Consider the following 23,537-nt stretch of genomic DNA (forward strand, 5'->3'; position numbering starts at 1 on the left):
AAGAGAGAAGAAGGATAGAGTTTAATTGGCATAACAATAAGTAACGGTATGTATAGTCTAATACTTCAATTGTCTTGATATGTTTTGTTTTTAGTGTATATAAATTGTTGTTTTGTTTGATTAGCCCTTAAACTTTCGTTATTTTGAAATGTTTTCGTTCTGTTTAATCACGCTAGAGAACAAATAGTGCCTAAAGTGTTTTCTTTTTATTTCTGTAAGTTCGTAAATAATTTGAGATATAAATGCTGCAGGTCTTAGCCTGATTACAAATTGACAATGATGTATTTCGTTTTCTTGTGTTAATGAAATATCTGAAGATTTTTTTAAGTGCCCTAGTGGTCTTGCTTGCGTTCGAATACACGTTCTGTGGTTCCACATGCCAACACACTACTCATATTAACGCCGAAGATATTGTGTATTGTCATTACATTTATTTAGATGTGGGTTGTTATTTAACAATATTAATCTGCAGCCCATTCATGGAAACTACCTGGCTCAACGAAGGAAACGAGTTTCCTTCATTGGGTTGATGATGCTTACTTTTATTTTCCAAATATTTCATTAACATCGGATACTTATAACTTCTATTTGTAGTGTAGTGAAATACAGAAGATAATATTTAAGTTTGCTTGAAAAAGGAAATAAATATTACTTTATCCGAGGATATTGTATAAGATTTATTTTAAGTGGCCCATTGATAGCAACCTTACCCTAAATATTATTGTAGTTGATATGAAGTGATGTGCTTTGTAAATAGTGTAAAATGGTAGTTTCCTGTGCGGCGTAAACTGCAATAACACGTGGCTTACAGGGTCAGGAAGTTCTTTTCACAAGTAAGTACACAAGCTTCAAAATAATAAAATTGAATTCTGGAGGCTACATTGAAACTGTAACATATGCGTATATTTTAGATACCGTAGTTGAAAAAGTTTATAATTAGGCAACAATCCATCTTTACAGGTTTTCTTTGACGAAGGCCGAGCTACTTGCTAAATGGCTCATTTTAAAAGTAATGGCATTAGAATTTTGAAAGATGATGCTGTACGATCCCTGTTTAATTTTCCAAGTCATTTGCAAAAGGAATGATATACTTTCTCTGTTCTTACAATATCAATATCATTAAAAATCAATCAGTACTTTACGACAATAAAAATACTTAATTGTTAGTACAAGTATATCAGACTGTAGAGAAATCCCACTGAGTGAATTATTACTTACACATCAGATGTTAAACACAATTAGTGGAAAGATAACTTTTTGTTTTCATTATGTAAATTAATTTATCTGCAAGATAATAAACATTGATTCAAAATCTATATGTGGATAAATAAATAAATAAATAAATAAATAAATAAATAAATAAATAAATAAATAAATAAATAAATAAATGGCTACAATAGCTAAGCCTACTTTGTGAACGTATGATTCAGGGTTCATGATCAATATGTATAGGGGTTATTCCATATGAAATCGATCAGTAAAAACCTCGCATTTTTTAATACTCTAATTTTTTCCCTATTTATACAAGGTGCTGAGGAGAGTGCATTTGCAAAAATATAATATCGAAAGTCAAACGGTTTTCGTATTGTTGAACGACAAATATAACGTATTTTATAAAAACAAGCCTCTTTCAGCGCTCAGAACTCTGGAACCATTTATTGCAGAACATTGAACGAGAGCTCATTTTGAAGCTGACATTTGGTAGGTTATGATAAGAAGTAATCCTTATTTTTATTATATACAGAGAGACAGATAATCTGATTTTACATACTTTTAGGCTTTTGCCCATTTGTAAAAATGTGAAAAAATATTGAGAAAAACCTTGCATTATTAAGAGGGATTCGGCATTGTTTGCTTAGTGTCACGGCAATAAGTTTCGGGGGTATTAAATAAATTATATTCACACGCCTAGACTTGAAAGGCGCAACACAGCACACACTGGCCGAGAACTGAAGATAAGAGAGCAATTTACGTCATTTTACTCCTGTGTTTATGAAAACCTGTGATAAAACTAGCCCAGCTATGCGCTACTAGACGAAACATTACATGTTTATGTCTCCTGGCCTTGCTTGCCTAGGCTATCTCCCGCCTCACAGTCAGCTGGTTAGCTCACGCGCGTACTATTTATTTTCTTTATTTGATTTTTCAATACTTTTTTATTAACGTTGCACCAGTAAAAAATACGTGTTTATTTGTACTTTGAATGCGGAATCTAACCATATATTTTAAAAATATTTTTTCGTGAGCAAAGATGTCTTAATTAAGAAAAATCGAAATTTCTCCATTTCCATAAAAAATAAGAAAAACTGTTTACATGTCAATATAAACTTTAACTTTTCAGCATCAAAATAAACCATGATTTTGATCATTGGGTGAAAGGGTTTCGGAGCCACAACAGTTTAAAGTTGCTAATTTTATGAAAATACGATAAATTAAAATATTTTTAATTTAAACACTATGAAGTTCTGATGCCTCAAACTTTGCACAAAGCATTGTATCATAGTTGTCTACGGACAGAAAAAGTTTCATTGTATTTTAAAATTGCAAGGTCAATTTTCTCTATATTTCGATCGATTTGAGATGGAATAGCCCATAGGCCTAACTAGACTAATAAATTAGCCGTGGGTTTGATCTTGTTGGAGAACATGCTGTTTCAGATGTAAGGAAATGATACATAAAACTTAACAACAGGTATATGCTGATTATCACATATTTATTTCGCTTAAGAATTTGATTATAATAAGAACTTGTGTAATCAAGGTGCGTATATTTATGTCTTCTGATCTAAGAGTAATATATGTTAAAATAATTTTCGATTCTCTGAAACCTAACAATATGCTTATGAACGTAAAATTATACATTCTATAATGTGTATTGTGTAGGCCTATTTATGGATGTATGAGCATGTTTTCTATCAATTGCTACGTACGTATTTTCTTTCCTTTAATGCTCTGACGCATATCAATGAAACTTTGAATATATTTATTTCGTCCTGATTTACGTTAAACGTCGAAAATGGACATAATCTGTCAATTTTAGATCATCACAGCATTAAATTGTGTGATTTACGTACTGCTATTACGCGTCTCTCTCCATCATCATGGCGGCAAGCGCAGCGTTCAATTTGCCCCTGTTTCCTCGTTCCGCGCAGCCGAGACTGTAGGGGCTTGGGTGTGGGTAGGAGTAATGATGGACAGAAGAACAGGCCTCGTTTTCCTGGAAGGGACAATGATTCATAATGTGCATTAAAATTCTGTTCCGCAACCAATTGTGAGACCATTTTCTAACGGCTTAGGAGAACGTTTCATTCTTATGCATGACAATGCTCGCGCTCATACTGCTCCAGCGGTTTGTAAATGGTTTCAGCAAGAAGATATTTCTGTAGGCTACTGCCTTCGCCTGCTCAGTCCTCGGATCTTAATTCCATAGAACATGCATAGGGTAAACTTCAAAGGGCTTCAATACCACGTATGGATAATAAAGAGAACGTTGAAGACTTCCAAACTGCTCTAATTCAGGATTGGGATAATCTTCTGCAAGAAAACATTGAAAATCTGATTTCAAGCATGCCGAGGCGATGCCAAGCAATATTATATCCACAAGGAGGTCTTTCTCGATAATAAGAACTCATCTAATTTCAATTGGTATGGAATTATTCAATTTGTTTTGTTAAAATGTTTCTGATATTTTACTCTTCAACATGCAGGATTTGAGTTATTGTTTGGTTTTCAACATAAACAATAAAAGTAATCACTTAAATTTAATTCACTTGTTTGTCAGTCAAGGTAATTTAGTTCCTAGATATAAGGTAATTCAAATGCTATGAATAATAAAATGAAACAAATAATGTACTTGTCCGTTAGAGTTTTTTGAGCAGTGTATTTGTGAAATGTCCGCAATCACAGTGTACAGTCACCACTATTACCAACATATTTATAATGTTAGAGTATTACTGTTCATAAGAGACGCCTTTGATTTGCTGCAATAATGAAGTCGCTCTCATATTTATTCCAAATTAAACACTATAATACTTTGCACGCAAGGACAGTTACATTGGTTATGAACTGTACGGGGCACATCAGTCCTTCTCTGTCCATTATTCTTAAATATAGTAACTTAATTGCACTCTGTCACTACATATTATGATGGCTGATCATTGTGTAAAATATGCCTACAGTTTACGCACAATAACGCAACACTTACACATTTGTCTTTACGCTGCAATGTACATTAACAACATTACATTATTTTTCTCACCTCAATATCATCACAATGAAGAATGAAAACATCAAAACCACAATCCACAGTAGCATTTAATTAATAATCCATGTACATGCAGTAATCTCCACTCTCCTGCGGATAAATTATTTTATTTTAAGCTCACAAAATATTGACGATTTCAACTTTAAAATAGTAATACATTTCAGTCTTTTCATACCCTGGTATTTGCACAGGCTCCGGCAGTTGGTTCGGATTAGTTTGGAAGAGCTGCAAAATGAAATAGGAGTAGCGAAAATGAAATTTTGTCAAGGAAACATGAACTTCCAAACATGCAATTTTGTTAATGATGGATGCTTGGCCAGTTAACGTACGCATTTTTGTGGTATCAGTATATATTGAAAGTAAGTCCGTTATTCAAACACAACGCCGAGTTCGCCGGGAGTTCAAGGTTCAGAGACACGGTAGGATTCCTTCGAGGAACACAATACTGAGTTGGTTTAACATGTTTAATGCCAGAGGAAATTTACAAACTTCATTTCATGGTAATGGACGTTATATTCGTTTCAGAAAATATCCAAAGAGTGAGATTGGCTGTGCAACGAAATTCGTCAAGATCTGCAGTATAACATGCTGCGGACTTGTGCATATCTGACAGGACAGTACGTCGATATTGCACAAGGATCTAAAATTTCATCCCTACAAGATTCAAGTTGCTCAGCAGTTGAAACCACAAATTCGGACCTCTCGACTTCATTTTGCAATGGAATTTGGTGCCGTTCTTCAAGAAAATGATAGTATGTTGAATAATTTGTTTATGTCAGACGAGGCTCCTGACTTCTTTATGGTGGGGATACCTCAAAGCAAGAGTGTTTCAAACCAGACCACACTCTATCCAGGATCTGAAGAACAGAATACACGCTGGAGTGCAAGAAATCGACGAAACCCCACGTTTATTTCAAAGTGTCATGAACGATTTTCGTGTAAGATTACAATAGGTCATAAAATATTAAGAGGATCACTTGAAATAGGAAATTTTTACATTCCAATAAATTCCATTATTCAAGCTACACACTGTGTTATTTTTTTAATTTTTGAACCTTATAGTCCCTTTACAACAGCACTTTTAAACAGACAGAACCAAATGACGGATCCTGTATAACAAAGACATTGTAAGTCTCTATCGTCTGAAACGTGCCTCTAGATCAGCGTTTCTCAAAGTGTGTTCCCCGGAACCCCGAGGTTCCGTACGCAACTCTTAGGGGTTCCGCCAATTCCTGATGTGAAATTATTTACTTTTTAATCTCTAAAATATAATGTTATAAAAACTTGAAAAAGAATAAGAACAAAACTATAACTGTTTATTCACCCATTCTATTGGCAATTATCAGGACAACAATGCGTACCGTTTACGGCAATCCAATCACTAATGCACATTATTGAAATAATAATAGGTGCGCTTGAAATAACTTAAGTGTTTGCAGCTAACACATTTTCCAACAATAATGCACAGGTGTAAATTGTATACGGAATTGGTTGAATATTCTGTGAAGGATATTTCGCAGAGTTGTTTTGACATTCCTTCAAGAAAGCACAGGAAACTTCTTCTGGAGAGGAAATACCATTATTTTGAAGTTCAAGGTCAGTTACATATGTGTTAATTTTTTGTTTTAGTTGGTTATTTAACGACGCTGTATCAACTACTAGGTCATTTAGCGTCGATGAATTGGTGATAGCGAGATGGTACATGGCGAGATGCGGCCGAGGATTCGCCATAGATTACCTGGCATTCACCTTACGGTTTGAGAAAACCTCGAAAAAAAAAAACCGAACTAGATAATCAGCCCAAGCGGGGATCGAACCCGCTCCCGAGCGCAACTTCAGACCGTTAGGCAAGCGCCTTAACCGACTGAGCTACACCGGTGGCTAGTTACGTGTTAATTTTGTGTCTCAAAGTTTATTTAATAATATTAGAAAAAAAGGTCAAATGTTTTAAAGAAAAATTGTGCGAGTTTTGTCATCCCTCCTTCAAAATTGTGTAAATAGAGGGCGAGACCGACCATTGCGAACTACGTCATCGTATTTTTAAAACAGAGATAAAGAGAACGATCCTAACTCTACTTTTTTTTAACACAGAGTGACACCGTATCATGGATCGGTGCCTTAAAACAGGATCATTAAAATAATTAACATCCAAGTGTGCCACTACAACTTCAATTATTCCTAAACAAGTAGGTGGGTCTAATGAAGGCGAAACGGAAACACCAGGTTTACAAAATAGCTGCTCATCATTTGAAAATGTGAAGAGCCAACATCCAAAATACAACATGAACCTGTAATTAAAAAAAAGATACATGTAATGAGAGTTACTTAGCCTTGGGTTTCATGAATGCTGAAAATTGCCTTCACTGTGTAATATGTGGCAGAATTTTACTTAATAGTTCGACGCACTTTCAAAATTACGTCACCATTTTGAAACAAGCCATGCTCAGTTTCATGACGAGAATATTGATTTCTTTGATAGGAAACGTCATGAGTTACTAAATTCACAAAACTTCTTAGCTCAGACATCTTATAGTACAAATGCAAAAGCAACAGAAATATCTTTCAGTGTAAGCTACAGAGTGGCTCAGGCAAGTGAGTCCCACACAGTAGCCGAAAAATTAATAAAATTCTGCAACCTCAGTTTAAGAATCTTCCTGTGATAGATTTTTGGCACAGCCTGCGAAGAGAGTACCCAGTCTTATCAAAGAAAGCTATTGCAATTACACTTCCTTTTGTAAGCACTTACCTATGTGAAACTTGGTTTTTCTGTGTATACGTCTATCAGAACAAAATACCGAAACAGACTAAATGCAGAACCAGACACGAGACTTCAACTTTCCAACATTAAATCCGATATTAAAGAGATATGCAGGTGTAAACAACAAAAACACTCGTTCCACTGATCTATTTCAAACAAGTGTTTTTTTTTTCTAAAAGAAAAGATTAAATACCTGTATTTTAGTGTGAATTACAAAACAATGTTACCAATGCAAGTGGGCATAATTTTATTTATGCTTGTTATATTTACCGATCTTTGTAACAGTAGCAAATATATTTCAGAAACATTTATAATTTTTAAATACGAATATGTGTAATGTGTGATTTCAGAAAACATGTTTAATATTAGTGGTAAAAATAAGTCAAGTTACTAATCTTTGTAACAACAGCAAATAAAGTTCAACATTATTTATAATTTTTAAATATGTATAATATGTAACATCAATAAAAATGTGCAATGTTAGTAGTAAAAATACATTTGGTAATTTAATATTTGCCTGTAATATATATACACATACACACATCACTAATATTCCGCTGGGTTCCACAGATTTTCTTTGGGTTTAAATGGGTTCCGTGGATAGAAAACTTTCAGAAACGCTGCTCTAGATGTTTCGCTTGAAATTTTTCCAAAAGAAGATACTTTAACAACATCTCAATTTATATAAGTTTTGCAACAAGAACTAAAGCTTTTGTTGTGTGGTGGAGACCAATCTTTGTTCTTATAGTCAGTTTTCCTACACTGTTTCCCATGGAAGATTCTGTTGCCAATTTCGTTTCAATCCTCTAACCAAAGAAGAAAATTTTCGTTTATTCCCCCCACCTTCTTAGTTTGCATTTCGTATCTGTATTATTACCACGGTCTGCAAGTCTATTCTCAAATACATTCACTTTTTTTTCCCCCACATTGAGAGCCACAATTTTTTTGCCAGAAATCTCGCATCATTTTGTATTTCTACAGAAGTTGGTTATAGTACTTTATATGACTGTTATGGGAAAATTTTGTGTCGCGCGCGAACACGCACCACGCACACCTCGTTATTTGCTTCCTTCCCGAGATAAAAATTGTTTTTTCATTAAATATTTCATAGCGTGTTTTGGGAAAGGCATTGATTGAATTCCCAATATACTCAGTCAATTTAAGAGAGCAGTGTATAATAAATGAATAAAAAAATTGCTTTGTAATTTAAATGTGCAGAAATTTGATCAGAACAAATGTAATTTTTCATTCTGGAAAGAAATTTATCAATGTTACATTTGTTCGAATCACATGTCTGCACATTTAAAAAACAAAACTAAAGTTCTTTCAGTCATTTATTACCCTAATTCACTCATCTCTTAAATTCATTGATCATATTCATAATTAAATCAATGGCTTTCCCAAAACCACGAGATAAATTGATTCGCTTAAACAACTTTTTCTTTTTCGAAAAGAAAAAAAAAAGCTAAATTTTATTAAACTTTCTTGTTTGAAATATCTCAAAGAATAAACCCCTGTAATTAATGACATTACTTATGGTTCATCCTGCATATATAACACATGGAGACAGGATAACCGAAGCCAATCATTATTATCAGAAAAATAAATAGGTTTAAGATATACTCGTGAAATCCCTGAAACTGAATTATTGCACCATAATACAATTTTACTTTCCTACTTCTTATATTAAAAAATTTTATACAGTAGACACAGTCAATAATGCTGATAAATTATAACAATCATTTTTGTAAAACTGAAATTAATAACGAAGATGACGTTGGTGAAAGTAATTTTAAAAATAATATGTTCTTCTTTAAAATGTTTCAGGAACCCACTGCGCAGATAACGTACAAAAAAACGAAGGGCTTTGCCGATGGACGTGGACTGGAGTATGAAATCAAAATCGCAACTCTTCTATTTCTGAGAGCCCAGCGGCTAACACAACATTTCTACATAGCTACCAACATGGCCGACGCCGGCGCATTCGACGACGTTGTGATAGTCTACAAACTCGAGGGATCAGAGCAGTGGAAGTCGTGCTTTATACAACTAAAGCACAGAACAAGTGAGAAGAAAATCAATATGCAAAAACTTCTTAATTTCACTGGAAATGGAGACTTCTCTCTTGGTAAGTATAGTCAGTCCTACACCAAAATCAAGAAGAGATTCGAAGCTGGCGATAGTGAAGACCCCGTGTTTGGAGGTAACTTCAGGGACTCCGAGTGCGTCATATACACAAACGCAACAATGGACGATCAATTATGTAGCAGAGAAAGGCAAACACACAGCAATATTCTTCCTTTACTACAGACAAACGAAGAACCTGGTTCAGTATTCTCGTTCAGTGAGACCTCAGATCAAGACATTTACGGTTACTTTAACGAGTTGTTGAAAGTGAAAGAATTCTTAAGGTCACAGAAATTTGCAAGTATTTCAGATGAAGAATTTCATACTGCAATCGAACAATTTAAAACTTCACTGATATCGAAACTACCGGAAATGATTGAGTCAAACTTCCGTAAAGAAAGAATGGAGAAAATGCGATCAGCATTACATGATTTAGAGGACTACAGTGATTTCCTTCGCAACATGTCTTTCTTTATTAAGCAGCTAAACGAGAAAGAAATGGAAAATATATTACTTAAAGAGATTCAGAACATATTCTGCACAAAAGATAATGACTCTGAGAGCATTAGGAAAGAACTTTATGACGCCGTTTCACATTGGTGGAGAGAAGAGGACTATTATCTCACAGAAACAACTCCATTCTGGCAAGAGATAATTAAAAGCAGATTAAAAGAACTAAGCCAACGTAAATGCAATGAAATGAAAGAACTAGGTCTAGCTTTCCAAAATATTAGCTTCCAGTTAAATATAAATAGGCCTATTCTTGAATTAAACATTGTCACAAAATTACCATTGCTGACTTGTTCGAAAGTATGCCAAAGTTTGGACACGCCTCATATCGTGATGGGATTGCAGTCAATCTTAACTTTAAAGAGGGAAGTTCTGGCTTTGTGGCCCAGTAAGTGGTGTACCACTCTGGTGGTGGAATGTGAACAAGTGGAACAGAGCGTAGAATTTCTATATTTCCAACAACCACAACATAGGCTAATAATTGTCTCTAGAAAACCTGTTCAATGTGATGAACACGTTACAGATGTAACAAAGTTCAGTGACTTTGATGAACGTTCACAACGTATGATTGGAGAAAGGGAAATCACCTTCCAGGGATATCAAGTCAAAATTAAATCTCTTCTGACTCATGAAGAGATGCATTCAATTAACGAGGATGTTTTACTACAAATTCTGGCCTCTAATGAAGTCACCGTTGGAAAGATTATTCGCACTGAAAAAATTGAATACATTTCCAGAAACTTAAGCCATTGCATTTATGTAAAGGAAACATTTCTGAATACTAACAAACAGAGAGATGTAGTGGCCATTAGTGGTGTAGTTAAAGAAAACATTTCCCTTCTCTCATCTGGAAACGATGTATGTATTGCTATACTTACTTCAGACAACTCTTGTAAGTACTTTGCCATTGATGTCAACAATTATGACAATATTACGACACAAGGTAAAGAACGTAACGGTAATGTTAAGACAGAGAAGGAAGTTGATCCAAATCTCTGTCGATTTACGATAATAAGAAACTCCACAGAATTCAACAGACTCTGTGAAAAGTTTCAAAATGTCCACTGGTTTGAACTACAAACAGACAAGAAATTGATGTGGAAGATCTCAAAGCGTGACATTTCGGACATACAAAAATACATAGATAAGACTGAAAGTGTTTCCTATGACCAAGAACAAATGTTAACTATTGCCGATAGAATCATCCTCATCATTGCGGAACCAGGAATGGGAAAATCTACGCTCGCGTCACAGATATCCACTGGATTAAAGCAAATACATCCAAGCAAGTGGGTCATACTAGTCACATTAAACGACTGCACGCATTTGCTACACAAATATGAAAATAAGGAAATATCCATAGAATTCGTGATCGAAATCTTGGCCCACGCTGCAGACGTAAATGATTCAGAACTGGGAAAATTTCTATTTGCATCTGGCATGAAACATATGGCAAATGTAGTCGTTCTCCTGGATGGAATTGATGAAATAAGTCCCGATTATACTAACCTTGTTTTATCATTTACCAAAAAAATATTGAAAATGGGAGTTTCCCAAATTTGGATAACATCACGTCCTCTTCAGACAAATGTGCTAGAGAAGGAACTCTGTGTGCTACCATACACATTATTGCCATTTACTGTCGATAATCAGGTCTCATTCTTAGAAAACTATTGGACAACTAATAATTCTCAAATAGACAGTTCAGTGAAAAAAGAATTTGCCTCACGACTGATTCAGATAAACACACACAACCTGTCGGAGAGAGAATCGCAGTTCATGGGTATTCCTCTTCAGGTCAGAATGATGGCTGAAATGTTTGAACATGATCTCAAAACATTCAACGAGAAGGGAGATGTGGCTCTACCAGAAAATATTAATTTAACAGGAATGTTCAAGAAATTCGTGCAGTTCAAGTATGACTTTTTTAACGAAAAGAAAAAGAAAATTGATTTAAGCAATGTAAACGTCAAATCTACATTCGGAAAGTTCTACGAGCAATACGATCAAGAGCATGCTCTATGTTCACTGGCAATATTGCTGCCTGAATCAGATAAATGTATTTTAAGACCGAAAGAGATCTGGCATGATATAAATGACGTTGTTAACAACTTAGAAAGTGAAATCTTTCGTATAGGAATTATAGATGGTGTAATGAGTAACATGCCACAATTCATTCACCGCTCTTTCGCGGAATACTTCTTTGCTCTATGGATTATGGGAAACTACAAGCAGAATAAACAATTCCTTAGCAGAAGTTTATGTCAGCACGAGTTCCATGTCATGTGGAGAATGTTAAACTACATGATTTGTGAAAGTAGCGATTTACATATGGCAGTACTAAACAATGACAAAAAACAAGTGAAGGAACTGTTAGAGAACAAGATAAATGTGGATAAGGAAGATGAGTATGGTAGGACAGCCCTGCACCTTGCATCATATTATAATCACAGAAATATCGCTGAGGAACTGCTAAACAATGGAGCAGATATTTATAAGAGAGATTTTCTGACATATAGGTCTCTGGATTACGCTGAAAGTAATAATGCCTGGGCTACAGCAGATTTGTTGTTATACCATTGTAAGAACGCAAAACGTCGGTTATTATTCAGAAGAGATAAATTAAGTCTCTTGAGAGATAAAATTACTGATTCAAACTACGGCATTAGTGCTTTATTAGAAAGTGCTCAGAATGGATACACGGAATTAACAAGCTATCTTCATTGCAATGGCCTAGACATAATGAACATTATACTAAATTCAAAGATGCAGACAGCTCTTCACATTGCTGTACTAAATGAACAACATGGTATCATTGATCTTTTATTAGATATTTTGTCTCACAGAGAGAACAAAAAATGGAAATGGATTCGCAAGTTATTTCCTACCGAAGATACTTCCAAAGACAATATATTCAATAAAAAAGACATATATGAGAACACTGCTTTAATGTATGCTGCGGAAAAGAGAGATTCCTTATTAACAAAAAAGTTATTACTACATGCAGCTAATGTTAATGCACAAAATGTTTATCATGAGACTGCTCTGCATAATGCAACATTGGTAGGACATTTTCCTACAGTTGAATGTTTATTGCGCCATGGCGCAGATATGAACATAACTGACAACTCCGGACGTACACCTCTGGACTTAGCAGTTCTTTATGGACATTTGCCTATTGTAAAGCATTTGTTAGCTGGAAACGAAGCTCTTCTTACAATTTCAAATTCTTTTGGCGCAACACCGATCCATTATGCAGCATATAACGGTCACACGTCTGTTGTGGAGTACCTAATTGAACGAAATATGGGAATAGATGTACGTACTGAGCACGGGGATACCCCATTACATTATGCAACTGAGCGAGGACATTTGCATACTGTTGAATGTTTATTGCGCAATGGCGCAGATATGAATATATCTAACAACAACGGATACACACCTCTGTACGTAGCAGTTGACATTGGACATTTGCCCATTGTAAACCGTTTGTTAGTGGAAAACGAAGCTCTTCTTACAATGTTAAATTTTCATGGCAAAACACCGCTCCATTATGCAGCACTTATCGGTCACACATCTGTTGTGGAGTACCTAAGTGAACGAAATATAGGAATAGACGTACGTAATGAGGATGGATATACCGCATTACATTATGCAACTCGGCGAGGACATTTGGCTACTGTTGAATGTTTATTGCGCCATGGCGCAGATATGAACATAACTAACAACTACGGAAGCACACCTCTGCACTTAGCAGCTGAGTCTGGACATTTGCCCATTGTAAAGCATTTGGTAGTTGGATACGAAGCTCTTCTTACAATTACAGATACTTATGGCGATATAGCGCTCAATACAGCAGCATACAATGGTCAAACGTCTGTTGTGGAGTACCTAAGTGAAGGAAATACAAGAGTGGACGTACATAATAAGAACGGGAATACTGCATTACATTATGCAGCTGAATTAGGACATTTGCCTATTCTTGAATGTTTATTGCGCCATGGCGCAGATATGAACATAACTAACAACTACGGAAGCACACCTCTGCACTTAGCAGCTGAGTCTGGACATTTGTCCATTGTAAAGCATTTGGTAGTTGGATACGAAGCTCTTCTTACAATTACAGATACTTATGGCGATATAGCGCTCAATAGAGCAGCATACAATGGTGAAACGTCTGTTGTGGAGTACCTAAGTGAAGGAAATACAAGAATGGACGTACATAATAAGAACGGGAATACTGCATTACATTATGCAGCTGAACTAGGACATTTGCCTATTCTTGAATGTTTATTGCGCCATGGCGCAGATATGAATATCACTGACAACTATGGAAGCACACCTCTGCACTTAGCAGCTTTTTCTGGTCATTTGCCCATTGTAAAGCTCTTGTTAGTAGAAAACGAAGCGCTTCTTACAGTTGCAGATTCTGATGGCGATACAGCGCTCCATAATGCAGCATTTCACGGCCATACGTCCGTTGTGGAGTACCTAAGTGAACGAAATATAGAAATAGACGAATGTAATGAGGAAGGGAATACTGCATTACATTATGCAGCTGAGCAAGGACATTTGCCTAGTGTCGAATGTTTATTACGCCATGGCGCAGATATGAAAATAACTAACAACAACGGAAGGACACCTTTGCACTTAGCAGCTCTTTCTGGACATTTGCCAATCGTAAAGCGTTTGTCAGTAGGAAACGAAGCGCTTCTTACAACTGCAGATTCTGATGGCGATACAGCGCTCCATGGAGCAGCGTATTACGGCCATTCATCTGTTGCGGAGTACCTAAGTGAACGAAATATAGAAATAGACATACGTAATGAGGAAGGGAATACGGCATTACATTATGCAGCTGAACGAGGACATTTGCCTACTGTTGAATGTTTATTGCGCCATGGTGCATATATAAATGTAACTGACAAGAACGGACGTACATCTATGCACTTAGCAGCTATTTCTGGGCACTTTACCATCGTAAAATATTTAGTGGAAAACGAAGAATATTTTTTAAACTTAAATTCTGAATGCGATACTATTCCGTGCATTAGTGTATAATGATCATGCATAGTCTGTGAAGTATTTATTTGGCGGAAGTTTAGGAATAAATATATGTAACAGAAGAGGGATTGAAGTAACGAAATTTGCCTTCAACTCTCCAATGGTTATAGAGTCACGACGTAAATACAAATCGAGCTGATAACAAGGGACGTTCATCTGCACATGTAGCAAGTACTTTAGTACTATTGCCAAGTGCTAAGATTTTACTAGAAGAAAGACACTTAGAAATATGGAATCTCATGCAACTTAAGGCCTATGTTCCTTTTTACAGCATATAATGCATATTTGTTGAGGATTTTTTAAGCTATCAGATGTAGATATAAGCCTAGATCATATATACCTAAATTGTTCGGCCTTATAGGCTTTGACGGTAACAACTTTTGTCAGGTTTACTATGCTGCCATGTGGTTGTTACGTAAGGAGTGACGTCATAACTCCGATTTGAATTTCATTAGCGACTGTACTGCCATCTCGTGTTCGTTTACGGGGCAGACGAGTGGCGATCCTAGCGGTTGTTTTCTTAAAAGATTTTAATATATGGATGAGTAATCTGTTATAGATATGATCTAGGACATAAGTAACAAAAATTGAGGAACTGCGATATATTCCTCAGTAACAAGATATGTGTATATTTTTCATCTCATAGTCTTACACGATGAAGATATTAATATACAAGCATATGCAAAAGATGGACGCATCATCAAATAGACGACATTGGAGGACACTGCAATGTTGCTGAATGTCTTGTGTAAATTGTTGTTCAAATTTGAAAGTGAAGAAAGAAAACATAAGTAGTGACGAATCTCTTGTTTGCAACGTTCTATGTGACAGATCGTTACTCAGACAATTTTGATAACCTGAAAGGTATAGGTAAGATATGAGCTGCTGCACGAATCCATTAGTAAACGCTGCATTTCTTGTGACTGGACAATTGATGGTGTTATTTTTGTAGAAATGGGAGCCATAAAGCACTAGTAACTTATGCAGATGATGTGAACTTCTAAGTGTGAGCGAAAAATTGTTCACAATTATTATTAAAAATTATCATTAACTTTAACTCTTTGTTATAGTGTTAAATTACATTATATATAAAGCCTATTCTTGTATAGTGTTATATTATTAAGCTTATTATTAGTATCAGCTTTAAAGTCCATTTCTATCAATTGAGGCGGTTAGAAGCAAAGGGGTTTAAATTAAGGGGAGAGGATGGTATTTTTAAAAACTTTTTTCCTATTTGGTATAAATTATTAATTTTTTGTACGTAGAGAGCTCATAGCTGTGGCAACTCAACCAAATAAAAATATTTTGAAAAAAATTATTTGGGGCCCAAATTTGAAAAAAAATATATACCCAATGCAGGATTGTGCTAAAACCGATATATCTAAACCGTTTTTAAAGATAGATTCAAACAGTTGTTGCAATGTATTTGCAAAAGTATGTTCTACAAACTGTCTGTAACAGAATTTTGGTATTAATCCCTACGTTTGCAAAATAAACAGTTAAAATTTAGTAACAATTTTCCGATTTCCTTTCTTGCAAAGAAACGGACGCATTTTTAAAATGAAATAATTAACAAAATTCTGATACAGAGAAAAGTTTTCTAATAGTCTAAAGAATGTGTGTTCTAAATTTCATGCATGTATCTTTAATAGTTCAGAAATTATATCCATTTTGTCTGGCAATGTAGCAAAAAAATATTAAGTTACTGGAAACCGATAAAAGCGGGTGTGTGATTTAAAAATCCATAGCGCAGGAAGTTTAAAAATGACGTCTCAACATTCGATAAGGGCACAAATACCCACAAAATGTTATACAATGCATTCCACACATATCAAAGGGCATTTTAAAGAAAAAAACATTTTTTGAAAATTTAGTTTACCGGAAACAACAATAAAAGTGGGCCAGTGAATTAAAAATCCATAACGCAGGATGTTTAAAAATAGCGATCCACACATATCACAGGGTATTTTAAAGATTTTTTTTTTTGAAAATTTAGTCATTTTTCATAAAAAATACCATCCTCCCCCCTTAAATTTCTAAAAAAAATGATTTAATTGCATCCAGGGTAAACTAAAGCATTTAAAATATCAGTGCTAAAGGGGTACATCTTTTAATCACATCGCACATTAACATTTAAAATTAAAAATTCACGAATGCTTAGTAACTTTTAATCACACAGAATGGAAAATAACGTAAGTGCACTTACACCCCTTAACTTCTGACCGCCTCGATTTAGATCGTTAATGAAAAGAGTAAGAATAATAATATTCATTTATCGCAACTTCTTGTCTGAACATTTACTGTAAATTGGCTAATCTCATTTATAAGAAAAGGAAGCCTACCTATCTCTTCTCTCTGTTGTAGCTGACAATGACAGGTTCCACCACACCTCATCTCACAGATTCTAACAAGAGATTTCTCAAAACATACCACATTCCTTCAGGTGGATCACATCAATGTCTGAAGTACTGTAAATGATTGTGATGAAATCCATTCCATTTTCTCAGATGTAAATTAACATGCACTTGATATTTTTGAATCTTCGTTCAAATTAATATTTCTTCTTGGACAATACACTTTCATGATTATATTCTTGTATTGTTTAGAAATGATCGTTTGAACAAGAAAGCAGGCAGTGATACAATTTATGTTGCATCAGATTTTAATAAAAAAAATTATAGCCTATATGCATCTCTTGGCGACAATGGTGAAAAACCAGAAATGTTATTTGAAGAAATATATTACCAAATATGTAAGCTATTACAGTGTATTCGCATTATCAACCACGTAAGATTAATGATATTGCAGAAAATTAAAGATCCTTATTGAAAGAACTTACTGACTACGATAATGTTGTGATCCTTGGTGACGTCAATAAAAAAATTACTAGCTCTATCTTCGATCTACTCGAGACAACTAATGACAATGTTCCAGGCTTTTGAATTATGTCCCTACATCCTACCCATCATACACAGCTTTCTGAATCAGAACTAGATATAATACTGTACCAGAAAGCCAGATAGACTGTTGACATATGGAAAGTGTGCAGCGCAGAGAATACCATATCATAATAGGGTAGACTGTATAGTTATTGACACATTAGGCACTTTTTTTTTTTTTTTTTACATTTCTCTCCTCCAAACTCGGGAAATATAGCCGTCACTGGGTTCAAACTGTAAACTGAGATTTAAAGGGAGATGTTTTTAGAATTGACTGAGGAATTTGCAAAAGGGACTAAGTCCGAAAAAAGAAAATTTTAAGAAAACAACAATATATAAACAAACAATAACATACCCACAACATATACTTAACACACAATTACAGTTCAATATACATACATTATTCGACGTCATGATACGTCATAACACACAAACAACCAGCCCAACCATAAGAGCAACATACCCCTCACCCCTACAATTGACAAATGCACATCGCAGAATTCACGATCGCCAGTAGTTCAGGAGACACTGATGAAGACGTGACATCACGTCGAAACGGGCCGTCCGTCGAAGGTATATACCTTTTTTAAAATTCTAACAGTTTTAACGTATGACTAAGGAATTTTATGTTTTTAACAAACAAAGTGTTAACGTGAACTATAATCAATGAACAAGAAACCTTTTTGTATGGATCTGGATGTATCATCGTGGTACACAGTTTAAATATGTACATTCTATAGGACTTGGTTCCTTTTAATGTCGAAATCCAAGAAAAGTATATGGAGAGCCAGAAACGGGTATAAACTCAATTTGAAAAAAAAATATGGACTTGGTCCCTTTTGCAAATTCCTGATTCAATTTTTGAGCAATTGTATCATACCTATAATAAAGAATAATTAAATTTCGGGGTTCGAACCGTCGACTGAGATTTAAAGGAGTGGTTAATGTGAGAGGAGACTTTCATTGTGTATATAATCATAAACAAATATAATTTTGTTTTTTTTTATACGACTCTAGTGTCGGCTTCTTAAACTACGCCGTCAAGTGCATACATAAAACCATCAGCCTTCTTTTGTTATGGCAGTACTTTCGAATCCCGTTGTACTGGCATGCGTGCAAGAACGACCTAAGCAGGGACCGCTAAAGTTTACCATTGCCACAGTTTTTATTGATTTCCCAAAAGTTATTTTTTGTCACTTGTGGGGTTTTAGAAATAAACGATTCAGATATGATCATTTGTGTATACATGTAACAATATTCTTGCAGATTGCATTAATTACGCGGGCAGTATGTTTACGCATGATTACGTATGTTCACACTATTAATGTATTGTCTACAATGCTATGTTATGTCACACTCATGTATTGGCAACACTGCCAAAGTCAAACTTTGTTAATTTTTGTTATGACCTTATCAGTACACGTTCGTCTCACTCGTTTCATTCCATCAACAGATACTTTGTCCATCACAACTGTCACTATGCCTGACGGGAACTCGAACCCAGACATCTGACCACTTTGCCACCGCAGAGGTCATTGGGTGTTTAAGATAAAACACTTATGGAGCAGGAATACAACACGTGCTACAAATGTTGTACTTATCTAAGGAATTATCTGATAAAATCTGCAGAGTTATATTACTTCCACTTTGTATGTCCTGAATCTATACTAATAATAAATCTGTAGCCAAAATTTTTCTGGTAATTTTCGATTTTCCAAAACTAATTGGTGTATGTATAATTAACCATTCTGAAACTGAAAATCGCTTTTTTGAAATTTTTGTTTGTACGTATGTCTGTCTGTCTGGATGTTTGTTACCTTTTCACGCGATAATGGCTGAACCGATTTATATGAAAATTGGAATGTAAATTAAGTTTGTTGTGACTTAGATTTTAGGCTATATGGCATTCAAAATACTTTATTCAAAAGGGGGGTTATAAGGGGGCCTGAATTAAATAAATCGAAATATCTAGCTTATTATTGATTTTCATGAAAAATATTACATAACAAACGTTTCTTTAAAATAATTTCCGATAAGTTTTATTCTATACAAAATTTTGATAGGACTGATATTTAATGAGATAAATGAGTTTTAAGATTACAATAACGCCATCTAAGGCGCTGTTCTGAAATAAAAACAAATGACTTCGTCTATAAGAGGCCTTGGACAAAAACAATCGACAGCTATTAAACATAGCCTAAGAGAATGTTTCTGTGTTTGTATGAAGTAATATCGGAAGCTAATTATTTGTTTAATTATTATTTCACCATTGGAAAGTGTAGTTTCTCTAGATGGACATACTTCTACAATGTTATTACAGTAACTTCTGAAACATATAGCAAATAATGTAAAGCATACACATTAAAACTAAATGATATTTCAGTCTTCATTAAACTATGTTTGCATATAATAACAATTAAGAAACATGTTAAAGGAATTGTCATTGCACCAAATGATTGCTCTCTGGACCAAAATGACCGCATTTTAATTATTTAAATACAATTTAAATTAAGTAACATATTAAACGATTTATCCTATCAAACACGAATATTCCATGGATCAAACGTCTTATTTTAATTATGTAATTACTTTATATTTATTTCTAACAGGTGCAGAAGAACATAGGCTACATTAAAATTGGACAGATGGACGTTAAATTATTGAAAGCAATAAAAATTAGAAAAAAAAAATAAGGCATATTGTATGATACTAAAATGGTCTCCTATTCTACAGTCAACTGTCTTTTATTGACGTCAACCAATCATGCCTTCTTTCGTTGTAAATGCGGCCATATTGCTATTGAAATATGAAATAAAATAACATTAAATTAATATTACAAAAATGAGGGACAGTTTCTTGATTGAATGTGTCATGGGCAATAATATACAATACAAAATGACATAAAACACATATTTGTTTAGTTTTTATAAATTCAAAATCAAACATAATAGACAGCTAATGTGAAACATTCATAATACTTAAATTCAAGCACTTAAATACGTAGCTCTCCGTAGCGTTGTGGTAAGATGAATGACTTTGATGTATGGGAACCCAAATTCGAACCTGAGCTCAAGTCCTCTTTTTATTATTATTTTGATAATTTATTTACATTATTTTAGATACGTTATTTTATTTTAACCCGCCATAAAGGGAGTTTTACTACATAAATAATATATCCGTAGTATTTTATTTATGCTATCTCAAACAAAGTTACCATACAATAATTATACTGAAATCTTTATATATAAAAGTGAATGTGGGTATGTATTTTCTGCATACAAATCTACACGCTTTGACCGATATGTGCCAAAGTTTGCACATTTAACCTTCATAACCAGGAGAAAAGCATAGGCTATATTAAAATTGTACAAATGGACGTTAAATTAATTAAAGAAAAAAATAAATACGATCAAACATTCATGTGTAATATTAAAATGCTGTCTTCTATAGTCAATTTTTTTTATTATTGTCATGTGTATTCAACTTCGACTTTCACGAGGCCATGGAAATTATAGCATTGTTGGTACACATCATGAAGGCTAAAACTAGATAATTCGTACAATAAATATCTTTATGCAGTCCAGGACCGTATTATGAATTTCTCGATGCAGTTGTAAATAGTGAGCAGGCTGTTTTTTATCAACTGAATTCTAGAATTCTTTCAAACTACAAGGATTGCTACCACATAATTTACTTAATATTGAATAACCAGAAGTAGACTACTATTACGAAATATTAACCCACCAAAATTATGCACCAACATGAATTGGTGTGAAGAACTCATGCGAAACGTAATAGAAGTCGCAATATTAACTGGAAAAACGAAAGGAGAAGACGATTTTATCTCACGTATTGCTATGATACCCATTCTATTTAATGCAATTGCAATTTCAGTGCGACTAGCATTTGTAATGACCATTTTAAAATGAAGCTCAAGGACAGTAGGCCTACCTCAAAGTTGCAGACATTGACTTAAAAACTGCGTGTTTTTCACATCCTCGACAAAGGAGCGGAAAAAAAATATTTACACATATCAAAAAGCAATTCAATGATATTTCTGTCATGTTGCTAATGTAGTACGTGAAGGTACGTAAGCCGACTGAAAATAGCATTGTATTAATTCTAAAATATACGTTTCTCAAAATATTGTTGTTCACGTCCGAAAATATGTTACTGTGAAATTCTATCTTTATAATCATGTTGCAAATGTAGTATGTTATGCGTTGTGGAAATAACAATCTCTTAATTTCTAAAATACCGTTAAGCCTATACGTCTCTCAGAATATTAGTCTTTATGTTAAGAAAATTACTTATTGCAAGTTTATTGGCTATTGTATCTGTATTCTGTGTATAAAATAAGAATTAATATAATATGTTCCAAATTTGTGAGATATAGTTTTCCAAGTCATATTTAAAAAAAAACTGCGTATAATATAAGTGGGTATACAGTGGTCAAAGGGTAAAACATCTTCCAATATATATTAAATTATATATGTACATATTGATTCGATGTTGAAACTGATCCGAAAGAGGAAAAGGAATCATATTTTCGTTGGGTTTTGCTTTGTTCATAGTTTGATTTTTCTATTATTTTATTTGTATTTCTGGCGGTGTGGAAGAGAAGGCCTGATGGCCTTAACTACCCAGAATAAATAAATAAAAACAAATAAATATATAAATTGAAAAAGAAACCTTGAACGTCAGGCACATGATGACATGTTTTCTTTCGGTGCCTGAGTTAACGCTGGCAGGCATTTCGCTAAGGAGTTCATCAATTCATGTAAATGACGTTAAGTAAAGATTAATCTTAGCTTAGCAAAGGCAATTCGTTTTGGTTGTCTATAGTTAGGTTTACGAGATTTCGGAAAATGTAATAAGCAGTTTAATTAAAAACACAAGCAGAAAGGAAAACCCGTGCAACGCCGGGTGCTTTTAGCTAGTATATAATATAACAAAGAGGAAGGCAGAAAATAGGAGACTGGAGAATGCTGGGTTTGCAGTGAAAGACCTTCCCTTGGGCAGAACACTATGAGTGAAGTGAATGAATGTTTCATTATCAAATACTGACCCTTATAGAGTTCACGTAACACTTTCCCATTGTATCACTTATGCTCATCTTACCTCCACCATAATTTTGATTAAGGCTAGGAATTACATAATAATTATGACATTGAAAATGTATTGTTTCTCGTTGCAATTTTACATTTAATACTTTGACTGTTATGTTAATTTCAATGTTAATAAGGAATAGGCTATTAAGATTTAAATTTATCGTAATAAATGTTCACCTGCAAATGTAATTGCATTAGAATCTATCAATTTCCTAAAGAAATAGCGTATATTGCTAATCGTTTCGATATACCGATATATATTTTCTGCAATATATATCGTTTATCGAAATTAGGTTTGCAATATACTGCAATATCAATATATCGGTATTTAAATTATTTCCTCCATCTCTAGCAGTGCCATAAACCTCCTACCAAATCAGAGATTTGCCAAGACGACAAAGGGAAACCCAATGTCAGTATTTCCTCAAGTTTCTTTAATCCCAACAAATTAATGCCATAAATAACAAACGAAATATTTATAACTGTCATACAATAGGAATGGAAAACAGTTTTGATTTCCAAGTTTCTTGCTCTCAGCCGAACATTCAGTATTAGACCTACTTGTGAGCTTGTAAACTACGTTGTGAGTGCTAGTTCAATATCATTGTATCTTGTGGTGAGATGAGTTGAATATTCAACGTGTTATCAGTGTTTTTTCATTACTGTTTAAATTATTAAGTTATTAATAAGTCATATTTTAAACATAATTCTTCTTAATATGCAAAAAGACAAAGAAATCATAGCTTTAATAGTGAATGGGAGGAC

The 23,537-nt window shown here is 34.2% G+C and overlaps 1 protein-coding gene across 10 annotated transcripts in view; it reads left to right on the plus strand.

The window, feature by feature from the left end:
* Positions 1–17,642, plus strand: part of LOC138715423 (uncharacterized) — a 70,714-nt gene extending 53,072 nt beyond the window's left edge. For 7 of the 10 annotated variants that reach the window (XM_069848309.1, XM_069848311.1, XM_069848313.1 and 4 more), the window contains one exon: positions 8,849–17,642. In XM_069848309.1, coding sequence (XP_069704410.1) covers positions 8,849–14,719 — 5,871 coding nt within the window. In that variant the 3' untranslated portion in view covers positions 14,720–17,642. Of the gene's footprint in view, positions 1–4,788; positions 7,993–8,848 lie in introns of those variants that run through there. The other 3 variants (XM_069848315.1, XR_011336310.1, XR_011336307.1) reach the window with 3 other exon arrangements.
* The last annotated feature ends 5,895 nt before the right edge of the window (positions 17,643–23,537 follow it).

The sequence above is a fragment of the Periplaneta americana genome, chromosome 15 (assembly GCF_040183065.1).
Source record: "Periplaneta americana isolate PAMFEO1 chromosome 15, P.americana_PAMFEO1_priV1, whole genome shotgun sequence".
Lineage (NCBI taxonomy): Eukaryota > Metazoa > Arthropoda > Insecta > Blattodea > Blattidae > Periplaneta > Periplaneta americana.